Source organism: Musa acuminata, chromosome BXJ2-4 (assembly GCF_036884655.1).
Source record: "Musa acuminata AAA Group cultivar baxijiao chromosome BXJ2-4, Cavendish_Baxijiao_AAA, whole genome shotgun sequence".
Lineage (NCBI taxonomy): Eukaryota > Viridiplantae > Streptophyta > Magnoliopsida > Zingiberales > Musaceae > Musa > Musa acuminata.
In genome coordinates this window covers 37,051,294-37,070,464 of record NC_088341.1, presented here as the reverse complement: position 1 = coordinate 37,070,464, position 19,171 = coordinate 37,051,294, and the positions used below count along the sequence as shown (strand labels likewise).

Sequence of the window (19,171 nt, the reverse complement as noted above, 5' to 3'; positions counted from 1 at the left end):
ATTTGTGTCGTCAATAAAATATCTCTTGTCCTTAGAAATCGAAAATACTTGTAATTTTTTAGATTATATGAATTATGTGTATGATTTTTGAATAGTTTGATTCTGACTGCTATAGTGTAATTGGTCTGACTTTTCAACATTTCTCATCCGTTCTTTTTTATGTGTTCTCATAGGACAAGCAACTAAAGTCTTGGATCCTTTATCCCAACTTTTCAGCCTCCATCCCACACCCCAAAAAAAAAACGATAATAATAATAATAATAGTAGTAGGAGTGAGAGAAAGAAATGTTGCATCACGACAAGCAATCTTCTTTTTGTGTGTGAGATGAGCTACGCAGCATGAGGGCGTACCGAACCTAAGCGGAGAGGCCTCCAAAAATGTTGACGCGAAGGTGGCATGCATGTTATCTTTATTTTCCATTTGGGTTTCACGGTGGTACCGACGCTGACAACGCCCATCTGACCCACATATTCTATCAAACACTGGTTGTTGTTCCTCCTCCTCCTCCTCTGCCATGGTGTTTCCTTCTCTGCTCACTCCAATTGTTTTGGGGGAAAACCTAAACCTTCTTCTCTACTTGTTTTAAGGTTGTGAGATGGAGGAAATCGAACGGCCATTTGGGGAAGAAAGTTGATGCATTGATGATGCCGATGGCTTATTCTGACAGGGAGAGGCCAAACGTGATACACCCAGATTATTAACAGGAACGAAGTACGGTGTGGTGTGATTAGCAGCTCAGCTCTTGTGTAGGATGGCGAGGAGGGCAGCCCTGAGGGTGTCCTCCACTTGCAGCTCGGTCGGCACCTTCACCACCACGTCCTGCAGCACCACGTCCTTGAGGGTCGACACGCTCGCGTGGTGCACGCTGAGCTCCAGATCGCGCAGCGCGCACATCAGCTTCGCCGGTGGGTGGTTCTGGTCCTCCGACTGCACCCTTATTAGCGCGTCATTTCCGAGGAGCTTCACCTCCATCTCGATTGCCACCGTCACGGCGGTCGGGGGGCTGCCGGTCGTCGCCGAGGCGGCGTTGGTGATGGAGGTGGCGGCTTGGTCCGCGGCGGTCTCTTTCTTGGCCATCTTGGCTTCGGCCTCCAGGATCTCGACCTTGGCCTTGAGGTCCTCGATGTAGGTTACGGCGTCGGCCAGCAGCGACGCCTTGTCCATGCGCGACACGTTGGGCACCACCGAGCGGAGCGCGTAGAAGCGGTGGTTGAGCTTCTCGCGGCGCTGCCGCTCCGCTTCGACGTGGTTCGACGTGCAGTCGCGGGAGCCGCTCCCGGGCTTGCGCCCCCGCTTCTTGGGCCGGCGGCGTTCCACGGTCGTACCGCCCTCCGAGTCCGAGTGCTCCGAGTCGACCGACGACGAGAGGCCGGCGCCTTCCTTCCTCACCGCAGGCGAAGGGAATGCGACGGCCGCCAGTGCGGCTCCGGCGGTAGGGGATGCGTCGTTGGGACCCTCGGAGAAGACGGCCTTGGCCTGGTGCACCAGGACCCAGTTATCGCCGATGAGGTCAGGGGAGCCGAGCTCAAGCACGCCGCCGGGGACAGGCACGCACGCCAGGGTCTGGATCCCGTGGAGCTGGGCCTCGCGGCTCCGGTCGCACCCGCACGCCTGGAGGGCATGCGCGCCGGTCAGCCACAGGGGCTCCAGCGAACCGTAGACCCGCGCGGGGATCGCCCCGCCCCCCACGAACGACCGGCTGAGCGACATGATGTAGAACCACTCGGCATCATCGACAGCATCGGCGCCGGCCTCATCGGCGGCGTAGCAACCACGGGGCCGGCGGTCGGTGGGGCAGCGGGCGCCGCGGAAGTGGCCGTCGCCGAAGGAGAGGACGCGATGGTCGGGGGAGGCGCGCCAGAAGATGGCGTAGGCCCACCACTCGGGGCGGGCTTGGAGGAGGCACTGCAGCCGGCGCTGGAGCTCTGTGGCGGGAGCCGGCTGGTGGAAGGAGAGGGTGGGGGGGGAGGAGGAGGAGGGGGAGATGACGGGCAGCTCCTCCATCGCTGTCTGCAGCGCTGCGATGCAGTCGTATGTGTGCTACGTCTGTGAGACGGAGGGTAGGGAGGGAGTTGGCAATATAATGAACGAGCATAGGGCGCAAGGAAGGGGTGGGTGGAAGAATGGCAGAAGTCCGGTACAATGATTGCAATCTTTGAGGTGGCAAGACGTAGATGGGGGGGAGGAGGAGAACGTGCCATGTCGAGAACGACAAATGCAGATACAATAATGGAGGGCCGCCGAGGAACGGGAGGCGAGCAGCCACGGACTCCCATCCCAGCAGAAACTTGTGTACCCTTTGGTGCAGTGCCGCCACGCCGCATACGCTTGCGGCCTCACCGCTGGGAGCTTTCCCGCCCCCTTCTCTCCCACATCCCCGCCGGGGCCACAACGGCGGGTGATCTCTAGAAGGGGAAGGATATGCCAATGGCATATACCGGAGGAGCCGCAATCGTGGGGCCCGTCGGTCCCGAAGCATGACGTGGTTGTGCTCACGGAGGCCTAATTGTCACGTGATGTAATTGTTATAAATGCGTATTATATCATTTGAACCACCACGGTTCACTAATTAAATCGATCGACTGTTGGAACAACGAAAACACCATCGATTCTCTTTTTTATTTGATTTTTTTTCCCAATGCATTTAAGTTTTTTTAGTTTTATAATATGAATTAAAAGAGAATGAGATTGACGTGCATTTTTTTTATAGGAGGAATGTTCTGTCGGTACTATCATTTTAATACGATATGCATTTCTCGAATCTATGACCAACATCGATCGATCGATTGGCGGCGATCGAGCGTTTCCACTTGGAGCATCGGAAGACCAGATGATCTCCATGAGCCCACATGACAAGGGAAGGATGATGGGGGCCTGCAGGGGGAAACCCCACACGGCGCCGCTTTATGATCCGTGCGACGCCAATCCGTCGCTCCATTTTCGTCACGTGCGTGGAACGTCGCCGTCTTGGGACCATCGGCGCTGCTTTATGATACGTGCGACGGCAATCCGTCGCTCCATATTTTCGTCACGTGTGTGGTGGACCACCGCGTCGCCTTCGTTGTCACCTTCTCATTCGACAGCGACCGCTTCTCGCTCGGGATTTCGTCACGTGAGGGATTCGTAGGTAGGTATCGGAGCACGGCGACAACCAGTTATGCGTTCGCATGTACCTCCGACTCGACCAAAACGATCTCCGTTCCCACGGACGCGACGACGGTGCGCTCAAATTGCCTCCATTATTGGCGTGTTAGTAGGAACCGGTTGCGTCCTCCGAGTCACGTGCTCGGTTGCGAGAAAGCAAACGTTACATGCCGGGGATCTCGACTCGACGTTTTGCGTGGGCTAAAGAACAGCAACTAATTAAGGCGCATCAGCATTATTGGCAGTCGATGGCGAAGGTTTGGCAGATTGCAACGACAGGAATCCCTTATCCGATAAAACATGGTTCCTGTTGCTTTGTACCGATGTCGAGGAGACCACAAGCATCGACATCAAATTACCCACGAAAATTAACCATGGAAAGCTGCATTTTTCCTGCACGTTGTCTTCCATGATTCCCCACGGCCAAGAACAGTTGATTTATACAGATCACGAGGTAGCACAGCAACTCTTTCAATAATTTGAGCAGAGGCCAAAAACTATTGTAGTTAAATTATGCTGTTGACATTTAAGAGAGGGACATGGGGGGAGGGGTGCAGGTTGACCTGTTCAAATGATAATTGATTGAGAATAAACCCTCAACCCACCCCCCCAGGGTTCATGGTCTCACACTATTCCTGAAACTATTGTAATAAAATGGTTTTATTAATGCGGTTGTTAGTGACAGAAGAAACTATCATAAAAGGAAAGAAGAAAATAATAAAGATGTAGCATTACAAGAAGGGGTAGAGGAAGATATAGTTCATACCCACTGATATTTGTATGATTACATGTAATCTAATATAGATTAAAAAAGAAAACTTTGAGGAACATCGGGGAAAGCACAACAGATCAATCCCTCAAGGAGTATTTCTTCCCGGTGAAGGCCTGGAACTTTGGTTCTTCATTCCTTGCAGCTTCTTCTTTCATTTCTTTAGGGGCATCCTGCAAATAACAAAACATTTTTCAGCTTAGATAAATTCAGAAAGAGTATCACCATGAACACATCTTTTATGGATTCGCAAAAGCACATTACTTAAATCGGATCCCATATACCAGCAAGACTACTGGTACTATATCCTTAACATAGAAACCGGTTCGCATTATGTTCCTTTATTATCTATCAGATAACAGAGGCAATGACTAGGTAAGAACAAGTCATCCACCTTCTGTGCTTCTCTGGAAGCATGACTGGAATGTGAACCAAAGACGAGTTTTCCCATATTTTGATGGGAAGAACCACTCTGCGAAGTGGATGGTGTTGACTGCTTTCTGCTGTTCGCGGCTTCAGATTTCCGATCCTTCACTGAAGAAGTAACAGTTGGGGCATCGTCCTTCAGAGGCTTTCCATCTAACCTTCTTCGGATGCCAGTAAATGGGGTGAACCTGTGTTCATCTTCAGCTTCATCTTGAGCATCCTGAACTGAAACATCAAAACAAGTACCTCTAAGCAGCAAAAGATGATAGAAACTTTAGCATCAACAAGCAACATTAGTTTTGGTCCCTGCATATTCAACTTATTCCAATTAATATAGAAATTGACCAACTTGAACAAAAAAGGTGTCACGCTACAGATCAACCAACAATAGACATTAGGATGCTACATTGACTAACTGACAACCGACCTAATTGTAGGAAATAAAGGTAACAGAAAACAAGAAAAGTAAAAGACAGGAAGCAATATCTTAAAATACAGGAGACGGTATCTCTCACACAACTACCATGTAGAAAAACTTAAAAGGACCAGGTAAAAAGGCTGCTGAAACCCCCCATCATAAAACCGGATACCTCGCTATGAAACAGAGTCCAAACCACACAGTCATGAAGGTACAATGCATGGGAGCCTGAACAGATTCTCCCTGAACCGCGCTAAACCATCAATGCAATGGTATCGCTACTATGCAGTTTTCACTTAGAACTAGCTCTACAATTGCTTTCTTGAAAGCAAACAGAACCTACAAAGAGTATGATAACAAAAAAGGTGACCATATAAAGCACTTACATTGAAATATTGCAATATTTACAGTATAACCACCAACGGCAATAGTCTTTTTATAAAATGATGTCGTAGATATGGATGAGTCTGACAGATAAGTGAAAAGCAGAATATTATTTTAAGAGGAAAAGGCCAGAGATAGCTTGAATTGAAACCTTGAGCCGGTGCTTTGCTTGTAAAGACAGAAGTTCGTTGTCGTTTAGGCTCTTTGTAATCAAGTGGAGGTGCAAAATCAACCTCGCAGTCTGTCTCAATAATGCTAACCGCAGAAGAAGGCTTTGTTTCCAGAATATCTATGTAATACTTCTTGTTGTTATACGCAACCATGATACTGTCACCAGTTGTTAAACATGAGTAGTTTCTTAATGTTGTTTCCAAGCTGCAACAAATACAAAAAAGATATTGTTAATTAGTACCTCCACTGTACCAGCGGTTAGTATTCCATAAAAAGTGCAGCAGATGCATCTAAATTGATCTGAAGCATGTTCACTAACATGGCCTTGGGATTTGAGATATCCAAAAAGTCTTGTGTGTGCGGCTGTAACTTCGCATATGTACCCTTGGGAAGAGTGGCATTTTTTACATGCACTATATCTCCCTCTTGTAGAAGTAAATTTTGCATCATCTACAAATGGAAGAGATGATTATTAAACAAACTTTTCTTCCAGAAAAAGCAGCATAAAAAAATATATTATGAGCATAAACTAAAAAGATATTCTTAGTAGTACCCACCCAATATGGCATGTAAATCATGCCTTCCTCTGCAATGAACTCCAAAACACCACAATGTGAAACTCGCTCTGTGGCAACATTATGCAGCTCAAATAACATTGGGTAGTCAATATGCAGAGCAGCTGCAGAGTACAATTGTCAGCATGATATATCTAGCAAATAAATCATCCACTAGACAAAACATAAGCTGTTGCAGAAGCACAAAGTGACTAAATCAAAGAAGTTTAACATACCAAGACGATCGAGCGCAGAGGGAGGCATTATAACTGAAAGAACAGAAAGCAAATGAATCCATTAAAATCAGGAGGACATAAAGAAGAAAATTTCAGCCAATAATTCTAAAGAGAACAAGGTCACAAATGGCTTACTTTTATCACCAGTTTCCAGCTGTGGCTGCAGAGATACACAGAAATATCAATACTGGTGAAGGTAAAATCTAAACAACTTAAGTAAAACCTAAAATTAATCATAGTGTTTCAAACTATTAGGAACTCAAAATATTTGAAAGCATGTACATTGATATCCATGCATATTTGAAAGCATGTAATGAAGAATTTCTCTCATTTTTTGATATGTCCAGAATCACGGTGCTTACTGAGTTGTGGTTGCTTATATAATCATTTCTTAATTTTTCAGATTCAAGGATTTCTCTCATTTTTGGATATGTCCAGAAGAACGATTTAAGTTTTGGAAACTATTGTACATTCAAATTATTTTGTATATATGTTATTTGGATGTTAATATCACGAATTCTTAAGGGGCTATTGAATTTATTGAGATGTCTTGTGAGTGCATTGATTATTGATTGGATCATGTAATAAATTTTCTATGAAAGTTATCTGTTTTGGTTTAGCCTTGCATTCCTCAAGGAAAATATATAGGATTGCGGCATTGTACCATCCCTAACTTTCTGTTGGGCTGGCGGCATTACAGTTTATTAGACGAAGGTGGGGGGAAAGGGAGGGGAAGATGCTGACGCCTACAACATAGTGGCGATGGAGTGGGCAATGACAAAGGAGGAGAGAAAGATGTCGTTCGCTGATTAGGTTTCCAGGGGGTTGTCGTGTCATGTGCGTGCATTGGGGGTGTGTGAAGATTAGTTGATATGGTTTGATCGAACCAGATTTAGTGAACTAGGTCTGACCAATATCTAGTGATCTGGATCGCTCTTACCCGATTTAAATCAAACGACCACTTAGACCGCTTAACACCTGCATCTAGGCATTCGCCCACCTGGTCCACTTATTGAGCGCTCGAGTCGTGCCTCGCCTCGCCTCACCTAAGTGCCAAGGTAAGCGCCCAGTTGTTCGTTAACTTCACTAGGTAGGAGCCACGCCTAGCTTGGAGTAGTAATTCTTTGGTCAAAGGAGGACTTCCACGTGCTTTTAAAAAGAATAAGAATGCCAAATTAACTTTGGAGAGTGGACAGTAATGGGTGGGGAAATCCTGTGTCTTTCGAAGTTGACTAAAGAAAGGAGAGAGCTAACAAAGCCTCATCACCACTTCTAGTAGTCATAGGGCAGACCTTTTTATGTTTCAATACTTTTCATACTAGACTTCAAAAAATTTTCAGTAACTAATTTTACTGCTCAAAGTTGTTCCATCTAGATCTAAACTCACGATGTGGACATAGTAAAATTATGCAATTTATTTTACTATTGAGATTCATGAGTTATTGGTCTCTTTTAATGGTTTAGTATGATGACGAGATTATCTCTCTCTCTCTCTCTCTCTCTCTCTCTCTCTCTCTCTCTATAACCCTCATACATATAGGAGGATCATAAACAAGGACTATGCTTAGATGTTATTTTCTTTTTTCTATGTAGTACAATTATTTTAATTAATAGTTTATTTCTTTAGTTGATAGCTTCGAAGGCAATTTCCCCTCGAACAGGAGAAGATCATGTTAGAGGTGTCACTTCAATCATAGGGTTTGCACAATGTACAAAAAGAAAGGCAAATCCTCTTTGGAATCATCTTCCCAATGAATAGACTGATGTAATATTTTAATAAGGAATATATTTCCCTAATAAAGTTTATTTTCACTATTAAAATATGCCATGGTTCATCTGTTTTATGAATTTAAACATTTAATTTGTTAGACGAGCTGAATGAATAAAATAAATTATCTATTAGATGAAATAGATCTCAAACCTTATCAATAAAAGATGTAGGGTAGCATCGGTAGGTCTGCTCAAATGTATCTCTATGATAGCCAAACCCTTCAAAAAACTGATACAAAAAAAAGAAAAACTGTCAAAACTAGTAAGGAAATGGAAAAAAAAAAACTAACTAAATATAAAATAAATTGCAAATGAAAATATGCAATGTCAATAATAGTTCCAAAAATAAGTAATAACCATACAACTTGAGCTAAACATGCAAGCTGCTATAGAATAGATCTATGTCAGATATAGTTGCATCATAGTTACAGCAATAATAGTGATCAAATTTGGAAGGCTTGTGTGTAGAATAGGGTTGACATTCCATGTGCTTGGTGGAAGTTCAATGTAGTTGACTGAATTCAGCTAAGGAAAAAAATCTGTTGCAACTCATAAGGGGAACTTGTACAGAAATTCTTCATACGTAGGAACATTCTTAACCACTTAAGTCACGTCTCTTGTTTTCTATCCTTTAATCCTACCCAGTAAATAAAATGCCATGAAGAATCAGACTAAAAGCTTATTAAGCATTGAAATAACTTGCATATGTATGATCTATAATGCTTTAAGGGTCTAAACTTTATTCTTTATTTTTTTTCATGACTTCAAACTCTGGTGGTGCATCATTAACAGTCAACATAAGCTAGCTACTAATAGCCAGCTTTACCAGTGAACTTGGGCACCTCATGTTAGCATCTGAGCATCGACTGTACTTAACTCATTTCAGCTAGTATCACCTGCAGCACTAGGCATGAAAGGCAGGTGCAGAGGACATCCTTGCCAGAATATACGTATTAGTAATATAATCATCCATGTAGAACACATCATGATTTTGTCTAATACCTATTTTTTGGAATCCAGGAACTAAATAACATGTACAATGGATAAGAATTATTTAATGCAGCATAAGCCAATGGACAAAAGAAATGCTCTATCCTCAGCTGAGATTATACATAAGAGAATCTTGAGCAACATTTAAATAAATACTGAAAAGTTCGAGTACAATAGAAATGTTGGAAAAGTTAGATCTGAAATTATCATAATGTGTGACATACCATTTTGTACAATCCAAATGCTGCACCCTTTAGATATCCTAAAACAACCATTGAATCAGAATAATATTAGATCAGAAGACAGATTTGATATATCAAGTATGGTACACGGATAACAGCACAGATACATATATATGATATATATGTAGCTGTGGTTCATAATAAACCATAACACTAGTTAATAAACAACTCTAACTCCAACATTCAGGAAGAATTTACACATATGTTCAAAAAGTTGATAATAATTTAGAAAGAAAGAAATTTGATACCAGTTGTCATTCTAAATCTAGCCATTGATTACAAACATGGTATTAATCGATCAGATTTGAGCCTATGGTTTTCAGCAAGTTTTTGTTCAGTTTGTATGGTGTTCTCCTATTAGCTTGGGAATTCATCACAACTTCGATCCTTATTTCTAGTGGCTACTTCAGAAGACCAATATATTTCACCCCAAGAAAATCATGTAGAAACCACCCCTTCGAAATCCATAATTATAGAAACTCTTTTCATTAAATCCAATGTTCATTGTATTTACAATAAAATCTAACAATCGGAAAAAGTCTGCAACTCCTTGGCAGTGCTACTTAATGATGAAAAAGTCCCCTTTCAACCCAAACTTTAGATCTAATATAAGCCATTATGTTACTATGAAAATAAATATAAAATAAAAACATATGAGCAATCATGCTGAGTAGGAACCATTGAAAATCATAAAATCACTATTCAATACTCATGAAACACATTCAAATAATTTTCATTGGCATTTCATCTAACATGAAAATGTCTAAAATGAAAAAACATCAATTCATCATAAAGCTCATGAATCAAATAAACAATAGTAATTCTTATGCAGTAGACAAAATCATGCATCAGTCACATGCAACACATCTCAATAACATATGATTTCCCACCTATGTTTTGTATTTGAGTGAGGAACTGTCTTCTGTTTGAAGGAACTTTACAGATGATAAATAAATTGCTAATGACATATTAGTTTTGCATTCTTCACCCATTGGCTTGAGTACCCACTTTCCTCTTCATCTCTCCATCTTCTAATCTATTTTACTCTTTTCTAGTTGTTGTTAGATCATTATTGTAAGAATATGGTGGTTGTTTCTGAAGACTACCACAAACTTTTTGGTAGATTTTGAGATTCTACAGGATTAATCTGACAATGAAAAGGTCAGGATCCATTAACGAATAAAGAACAGATAAATCCGGTTGTATGAGGTGCACATACCATACGTATCCTATAAGCGTCTGATTTTTTTACTAGGTATGTGCAAAATTGATTACTTGAAATAAGTATGAAACAAGTACCTAAATAGATGACATTGTTAGCCAGCACATATCCAATATAGGGAAGAACTTTCAGACTACCAATATTTAAGCCAACACTAGCAATCAATTAACTTCAGCATAACTCTGGTGTTTCGCAAGTAACATTCAAAGGTTGTAAAAATATAAGATACTCTGTTTTGTTCTCCACTGATAGTGCTATATACATAAAGATAAATATACATTTAGGACAGACATATTTATTACTTGTAAATGTACAATTTGGTATATAAAAAAGGCATATTATCCTATCATACTAAGCAACTTAATTCAATTCAGCAACTAAATCCTGATATATTGCAAGTCACCACAGCCAAATTATTTTCTAAATAACTGTGTAACTGACTGTGACAAGTAATGCACGAGTCACCCATGAACCAACAGCTTGTGTCCACTTTTTCTCCTCAATCCTTCATGCTTCCCAACCAGTGCACCTCTAACCACACAAGCAAACCAAATTGAAGGCCTCAGTTGGCCAAACTTTAGTAAAATTTCCATCTGCTAAATTATCTTTCCCAGCATACAGTGGCCTCAAGAATATGCAAATTCTAAAAACCTTTGCGCATCTCAATAGGACAATTCAAATGGTTCTTTTCTACCTGAAAACTCTCCCTCCGTTTCTCACCATGCAACATCAAAAAGACAAATGCCAAAACTATATATCAGAGGGCGTTAATAACATATTTTGCACATTAAAACCATAGCCTGACTAAAATTTACATAAAACCTAAAGGGATCTAGTACACTTCTAATCAGAATCCTCATGATCAAAGTGTACAAACACCTTAATCTACAATAAGCAAGTGTCCATTCTCGTTGAGTAACTGTTAATGTTATGCGAATTCCAAGCCGAAGTAACAACGACCTACGCATAAGCATGAAAAATATCCACATATAGGCACCAACAATACGCAAACATATATCATATGAACCCTAAATGAAATGCTTTTCTGGTTCTGCAGTTGGAGATAGTAAGGCGTTGCTCTAGACGTAGTTGACATAAAGGGTTTTAGTTAGTAGATGAAAACGTGATTTCAAGATAAATCTCCCGATTCCACTGACTTCAACCTAATCGCAGGCCTATGCACCTAATTAGGTTTCATCTTGAATCACCTCCTCTACATGTCGCTTGTCACCGACGAAGCAAACATCTACCGAGACCTAACCCTAAATCAAGATAAAATCAAGAATCGGAGGCACCAAACTCTCGACCAAATACGTGATCTTCTAGCGAAAATTCGGGAATAGAAGAACACCAAATCGAAATCATCAGCAATAGGTACCCAACTTCGACGTAGGTGACGCACAGAGAGAGAGAGAGATACCGGAAACACAGCGGGAAGAGACGGGGGCGAGCGATGGAATGCATGGGGGGGAGGAGTAGGACAGATTATATAAGGGTTGAAGCACGTCGAAACCGAGTCCGAGAAGGAAAGTTTCGCAACGAGTCGGGCTGGGCATCGACGGCCTCTTTCTTATTGTCAGAGACGGAACCAAACGAAACATACATTAAGTATGACAAGAGACGCTTTTTCGAATGTCGATATAAACACATTACCGGTCGGCTGCGGAGGAGGAGGAGCGACGCGGTTGAACCGGTACTGTTCTAAATCGGTTCGATGAACCGGTTCACTGTTCTAAACCGGTTCAAAGATTTCTGAAATAAAAAAAAGCTCCTGAATAAATTCTCAATAAGATGGTACCATATAAACAAGGAGAAATCGGTACCATCCGATACGAACAGTATATACCGGTATGATGATATACTGGTACGTAAACCCTCCGCTATCGAACTGACCATGCTACATTGCTACAGTATATATACTGTAGCAGCGCTACGGTGTTACTGTAGCAGCACAGTAAAAAGAAATCGTTCGATAAACCCGGTGTATTGCTCGGCAAGTCAGTACCATACCGAGCCAATCTCGAAATACTGATATTGCATATCTACCTTGTTAAATAGTAAGATTTTTTTTTTGGGTAAATTATCTTGATAATAAAAATAATTAAATATGAATATAATGATCTTAGATTAAACTTATGCAAAAGGGGTTTTCTAACATTTACAGAAGATTCTTTGTATTATTGTACTTATTAGAACATTTACCATTTATAATAGATTCTTTTTATTATTGTACTTCTCATAGTATTAGCATATTCTTTGCTAGGTTAAACCCCAAATAAACCTGAGTTAAGTTATACAACTAGAGAATTAGTACTTAATACTTAGCCACATGCACAAATCAATCAACCTAACTTGGGTCATACTCAAAATTAAATTTTAATATATTTAGAAGTATCTTAAAATATTATAAAATAATAATTAACCCCAATTTTTCTAATGAAATAACTAATTTAAATTCATGATTCTAAAATTAAAACTAATTAAATCATAAAATGAAACATAAATATGTCTAAATAATAAATTAAAATTATTATTAATATTAATTTAACTAATCATCCTAACATCATAATTCAATGATCATTATTTATTAATCATAAAAATTTAAAATTAAAATAATTATTATACATCATACAAATTATAATAATTCTAATATCAAATATTTTAAATAAAAATATGTAAGTAAATAGTAGAGTATCATGTCTCTCCTCGGGAAATCCTCTCCTCGACCGAGAACATTAAGCTTTCTCCGAAAGATAAGTAGTAATTTTTGTTTATTTTAAATTCATATTTATTTTGCTTGCACATATAAATATAGAATTATAACATTTATTTTTTATGGTTCACACACAAAAATATAATTTAAGCTATTTACTTTCTAAAAATCATATCACACATTAGAAAATAAATTAATTAATTAATTAATACATAAATTAATTAATAAAAAAATTAACTTATTCGTATGATTAAGGAAATTGATTTTAATTATTTTCTTAATCATACTATATAAATAAGGAAGCTAATAATTTAAATAAAGTAATACATTATATATAAAAACATTTACCATTTATGATATATTCTTCTTATTATTGTACTTCTCATAGAGTCAGCGTAGTCGAACCCCAAATAAACCTGAGTCAAGTTACACAACTAGAGAACTAGTACTAGATCGATAGATAGTTTGGGTTTTGATTGCTAATTGGCTCCATTTATCTTCATTCCTTCTTCTTCGCTAGAAATGTGCCTCATCATAAAGTTAGAATCAAGATAAAGAATAAAGATGGGTGACCGACCAACCCTAGCCGAACTACGAGATACCCTCTACTTCCAATCAAATGCTTAGTTCCTAACCAAAAGGAAAATGTTCATAGATTGTGTTGGAATGGTACAAGTTTTCTTTTGTATAAAATATATTCTAACTTTATTCCTTTAATATTTTATTAAAAGTATCAAAGTAAAGCATAAATGTGATGATCAAACTTAGCTCGATCAGCTTCCGATAAAAGAATCAAAATATCAAATCCTTATTATAAGCCCACTTAATTCAGCTATGTGAGCTTAAGAAAACGAAGATGGAAAGTGTCATGAATCCAAATGTAAGCATTTAAATGGCTTATACTTGTAGCTTTATACTCCGTTGATAAGATCATTTAGTCTCACATTGGTTGAGAATTATAGGAATCAAGAGCTCATAAGTCCGCTTGATCTCCCTTACTCTCAGAAGTGTTTTTTGGAGTTCACAAGTTCCGAAAGGATAAAACCCTTTGGTGCTCAATCCAAATCACCCAAAGTAAACAATTCCTCGCGCACCTACAAGCTGCACCAAAAGTTTATGATGTGCAAGACTTACTCTTATAAACAGTGATGCCTTACACTAAAAGACTTGCTCTTGTCCTTCTGGTTTATGGTGTGTTGTCCCTTGGCGTCGAAGAAGAGCCCAACGATGGATAGGCGACCAGAACAAGGAAGCATCTGCATTCGGCCGCCGCTCGTCCATCCTCTTCACATGCATATATGCCTCTTTTCCTCTGGAGAGAGAGAGAGAGAGAGAGGTATCAGTCGGCGAGACGGTGCAAACACGTTCAGCGCTCAGCATCAAACTACGAAGGTAGACTCGATCCCGTCTTGTCTCAAGAGGAAAAGAAGGAATAGTAGATCCTCTTCTTGTCTCAAGATGGGCGAGAGATCAAAGATCCTTCACTCAGTAGCATGCTGGGCTATCATCTTCAGATGCAGCAGGAACAAGTAACACGAGTAAACTCACCTCTCGCCGCAACAGGAATAGAATAAGAGAGAGAGAATTCCTTCGTCCGACATATCACGCTCTCTTTCGGCTCTTCACATGCAGCAGGAAGAAGCTGCAGACATAGACACTCTTCTCCTCTCCAAAGGAAAAGAACACGAGAGAGGAAGCAGCTTCTGGTGCAGGCTCCTCGCTAAAAAATTGAATAGGTCATGCATGCTATGGAGAGTACATGTGACTCCGTGTAACCTTGTCGTGGGGGTTCCACATGTCATGCATGTGGGACTGTCTTGTCACTTTGACTTATCGTTGACTCATGGAAATGCATTCGTGAAATTATTCTTATTAGGATCATTAAAATCAAATTAATAGTAAATTTTTGATGGTATGGATCTCCTATGATTTAGATCATACGCCGCACAATTAATTGAGGAGGAGGGTAAGGGTGCCGTCCTCCACCACGAGAGAATGGGTGCCGTTGTTTTGTGACGTCGATCTTCGGATTGTGATGACATGGCGACATCAGGGCCGTCGAAGACTGCGTTTGTCTTACTCCCTGCTCGTCTCCGTCACGCTTTGGGGCGACGCCCACAACACACCGCGATATTTTCACAAGACGAACCCAGAAGGTCCCCCCTGGCCGGGCCCACATCGCACGGACACGCGGCAACTCGACGCGGTCAGGCCCGAATCCGAGCCTGAGCGATATATCCCCCCGAGAAATTTGGATCAGGAAGCGTGCGTTACATCGGTCCTCGAGATTCCTCCACGTCACCACCGTTTCCTTTAGGCCACAATACAAAACGGAGACGGACTAAACCGTTATATTTCTCCGCCCGCCTATATAAACCCTTCTCGCATCGCCTTCAACCCTCGCCCCCCTTCCCCCTCCTATCTTTCTCTCTCTCCTGTTTGTATCGTCCCCCTCTTTCCCGCTAGGGTTCCGTCCCTCCTTCCCGCCCCCACCTTACCTCTTTGGCCTCCTCTTTGCCTCCCTTGATCCGTGGTTGCGGACGGATCGGCGGTGAGTGGTGCTGTGGATCTCTGCCTTGCTCCGACGCCTGCGTGCCCTTCGATCTTTGATCGGTTTCTTCTCCTCCGCCGTCTTCTGAAGGGCCGTCGTGGGGATTCCGGGATCGTCTGAGGGTGCGCTAGGTTTCTTATTCTCCGTACCCGATCCTTCTTGCTTCGTTTGGGGGGGTGGCCGGGGCTCCGGCCTCGGCGGCTTGCAAAGCCCCCATCCTGACATAGAGATCTGAGGAAGTAGGGCTTTCTCCTTTGTTTGTGGCCGCGACCGGGGAGAGATGCCGGCCCTGGCGTGCGTAGAAGCCGCAGCGCCACATCCTGGCTACGGCTTCGAGTGGGACGGCGCTCTTCCAGCGCCGGGAGCGTACCCCCGCGGTGCTTCGACGACGGAGGGCGGTGGCGACCTGACCGCTGCAGAGTACCCCTCCCCCTGGTCTACCGACCTTTCCGCCGCACTCTACCGTATTGACGGATGGGGCGCGCCTTATTTCTGTGTCAACGCTGCCGGCGACATCGCCGTCCGCTCCTACGGTGCCGCCACCGTCTCCCACCAGGAGATAGACCTGATGAAGGTGGTGAAGAAGGCATCCGACCCCAAGGCCGCTGGCGGGCTCGGCCTCCGCCTCCCGCTGCTCGTCCGCTTTCCCGACATCCTGAAGCACCGTCTGGAGTCCCTGCATGCCGCCTTTGACTTTGCTATCCGGTCCAACAGCTATGGTGCCTGCTACCAGGGCGTCTATCCAGTCAAGTGCAACCAGGATCGGTATATCGTGGAGGACATCATGGAGTTTGGGTTGCCGTTCGACTTCGGCCTCGAGGCCGGATCGAAAGCCGAGCTCCTCCTTGCCATGAGCTGCCTCACGAGGGCGAGCCGGAAGGCATTGCTTATCTGCAATGGGTTCAAGGACGAAGAGTACATTGCTCTCGCCGTCGTAGCCCGGAGAATGGATATGAACACGGTGATTGTTCTGGAGCAGGCGGAGGAGCTCGACACGGTGGTCGAGACCAGTCAGAGGCTCGGCATCCGGCCAGTGATTGGTCTTCGGGCCAAGCTTCGCACCAAACATTCTGGTCATTTCGGGGCCACCTCCGGCGAGAAGGGCAAGTTCGGGCTGACCACCGCCCAGATTCTATCTGTTGCTCAGAAGCTCCAGCGCCTCCAGATGCTCGATTGTCTCCAGCTTCTGCATTTTCATATTGGCTCTCAGATTCCATCCACGGCGCTGCTCTCCGATGGGGTTGGCGAGGCTGCTCAAATCTATTGCGAGCTCGCGAGGCTAGGAGCCGCGATGCGCGTCATCGACGTCGGCGGTGGGCTCGGCATTGATTACGATGGCTCTCGATCTGGTGGATCGGACATGTCGGTTGGCTACGGCCTCCATGACTATGCCAGCGCTGTAGTTCGGGCGGTGATGTTCGCCTGTGACAGGAAGCATGTGCGTCACCCGATCATTTGCAGCGAGAGCGGTCGGGCTCTCGTGTCTCACCACTCGGTGCTTATCTTTGAAGCGGTGTCATCCACTACAACCAAGGCCGAGCCACTGTCGTCCATCGGCCCCAACTTTGCGTCCCTTCTGGAGGAGCTTGCGGATGATGCTCGTTCTGATTACCACAACTTGAGGGCGGCTGCCTACCTCGGCGAGTACGAGACCTGTGCTCTGTATGCTGATCAGTTGAAGCGGACGTCCATCGACCATTTTAAGGACGGCATGCTTGGCCTCGAGCATCTGGCGGCTGTTGATGGTCTCTGCGAGCTGGTTGCGCAGGAGCTGGGGGTTGCTGATCCGGTGAAGACGTACCATGTCAACCTCTCAATTTTCACCTCGATGCCTGATTTCTGGGCTATTGGACAGCTCTTCCCTATAATCCCAATCCATCATCTCGACCAGCGGCCAGGAGTTAAGGGGATTCTATCTGACCTGACATGCGACAGCGACGGGAAGGTCGACCGGTTCATCGGCGGGCAGTCGAGCCTCCCATTGCATGAGCTCGGGAGAGGAGGTGTAGGGGGTGGCGGATACTACCTGGGGATGTTTCTTGGCGGGGCTTACCAGGAGGCGCTCGGGGGGCTGCATAACCTGTTCGGGGGGCCGAGCGTTGTGCGGGTGTCGCAGAGCGAGGGCCCGCACGGCTTCGCGGTGACGCTGGCGGCGCCTGGCCCCTCGTGCGCGGACGTCCTGCGAGCGATGCAGCATGAGCCGGAAGTGATGTTCGAGTCGCTCAAGCACCGCGCGGAGGAGTGCTCGGCCGGGGACGCCGTGTCGTGCGCCCTCGCCCGCGCCTTTGACTCCATGCCGTACTTGGTCCACTCCCGCGCCGACCCTGTCTGCGCTAGCGACGGGGATCGCACGGATGGGATGGGCGGCGACTCGGAAGGATGCGGCTGCTGCGTGTGCGGCGAGGAGGAAGGCGAGGAGTGGACGTTCATGCGGTGCTTGAGCGTGTGAAGGGGGCTTGGCGGACAAGGTAACGTCTACTACATGCTGCTGCCGTTCTATTCTATGCTTTTCTTTCCTTTATATCGTACTCGTCAGTGCATTAGATTCCAATATCAGCTACGATTTAGGTGATGGTGATGTCCTCTGCCCTCTCGAGAGTAGAGAAGGCGGGGGCGCATCCTCGTTTTATTGTTGCTGCTGCTGCTGCTACTTTTTTATTCGATCCAAATTAAGAGGTGCCTGACTTGTATTAGGTATGAGCATCTAGCTTTCTGCTGTTTCTGCTTTCCGCAGCCCTGTTAGACTTGGTTTTGTTTTGGTGGGGGACACTGTTGGTTTTATTCGAGCCATTCTATGGATTTGAAGGACCCAACGCTCCATAATTTGTCATCATTACGTAAACTGGGGTAGGATATAATCGACCAAATTTAAATTCAAAATGAAAAGATATTTGAGATAATTAACTAGAGTTCACTTTTTTTTTTTTGGTCCAAATAAGAAGAAGATATAATTAAAGATAGCACAGCGAGTACAAGGTTCCCTAACAGCATCAGCGAGTACAAGTGGTTTGAGAGGTTATTGGTGTGGTTGACCATCAAATTGATAACCATGTTAGATTCTCTATAAGCATGCTTTACTCTGACAGCATAAAAAGAAAAAAACTGTTCTTCAAGGCTCTTCACAGTACTCCGCGGACTGCTTTACCATAGACCTACTGTAGCAATAGAACCAGTAGCATCTCGAATTAACATAGCTATCCATGTTTAGTTTAAACCATTTAGCTTCAGGTTTTGTCCACATAACACTATTGAATGTTGCCTCATTTCTAGCCTACCATAGTAGCCATACAACCTCTAAGGATCATTGGATGTTCAAACTATAGTCAACTTGTTGTGCCAGTAACTGGCAGCTTCGATTGGTGTACGTAGTGGGAAGAATGTAAAACAATAGGCTGAAAACGCACCAAATTAGATTGTCATGTGATGCTCGACCAAGCCCGATGGACCAGCTCACAAAATAATGGCCTAGAGCAGGAAAATGAACACTTGGTTGGGCCGGGCTTGGGTGAAGAAGAAGCTTATGAGCTCCGTGCAGCTGAGAACAAAGCAAGCCCAACCGGCCTTATGAAGATATAGAGCA

The 19,171-nt window shown here is 43.7% G+C and overlaps 3 protein-coding genes across 3 annotated transcripts; 1 reads left to right on the top strand and 2 right to left on the bottom strand.

Moving 5' to 3' along the window:
- Positions 1–617: 617 nt before the first annotated feature.
- On the bottom strand, positions 618–2,102 carry LOC103978932 (transcription factor MYC2). The gene has a single exon (XM_009394903.3). It carries the CDS (start codon positions 2,003–2,005, stop codon positions 737–739), a length of 1,269 nt encoding a protein of 422 aa, XP_009393178.3. The 5' UTR covers positions 2,006–2,102; the 3' UTR covers positions 618–736.
- Positions 2,103–3,781: 1,679 nt separating this feature from the next.
- Positions 3,782–11,921, bottom strand: LOC103978941 (uncharacterized). The gene is made up of 10 exons (XM_009394916.3): positions 11,748–11,921; positions 9,088–9,125; positions 8,025–8,102; positions 6,239–6,263; positions 6,104–6,136; positions 5,871–5,992; positions 5,633–5,763; positions 5,294–5,517; positions 4,309–4,565; positions 3,782–4,087 (listed from the first exon to the last, which is right to left on the bottom strand). Exons 1-10 carry the CDS (start codon positions 11,881–11,883, stop codon positions 3,995–3,997), a joined length of 1,137 nt encoding a protein of 378 aa, XP_009393191.1. The 5' UTR covers positions 11,884–11,921; the 3' UTR covers positions 3,782–3,994.
- Positions 11,922–15,555: 3,634 nt separating this feature from the next.
- On the top strand, positions 15,556–18,284 carry LOC135610650 (arginine decarboxylase-like). The gene is made up of 2 exons (XM_065105427.1): positions 15,556–18,059; positions 18,160–18,284. The coding sequence occupies exon 1, from the start codon at positions 15,872–15,874 to the stop codon at positions 18,038–18,040; it is 2,169 nt and encodes a 722-aa protein (XP_064961499.1). The 5' UTR covers positions 15,556–15,871; the 3' UTR covers positions 18,041–18,059; positions 18,160–18,284.
- The last annotated feature ends 887 nt before the right edge of the window (positions 18,285–19,171 follow it).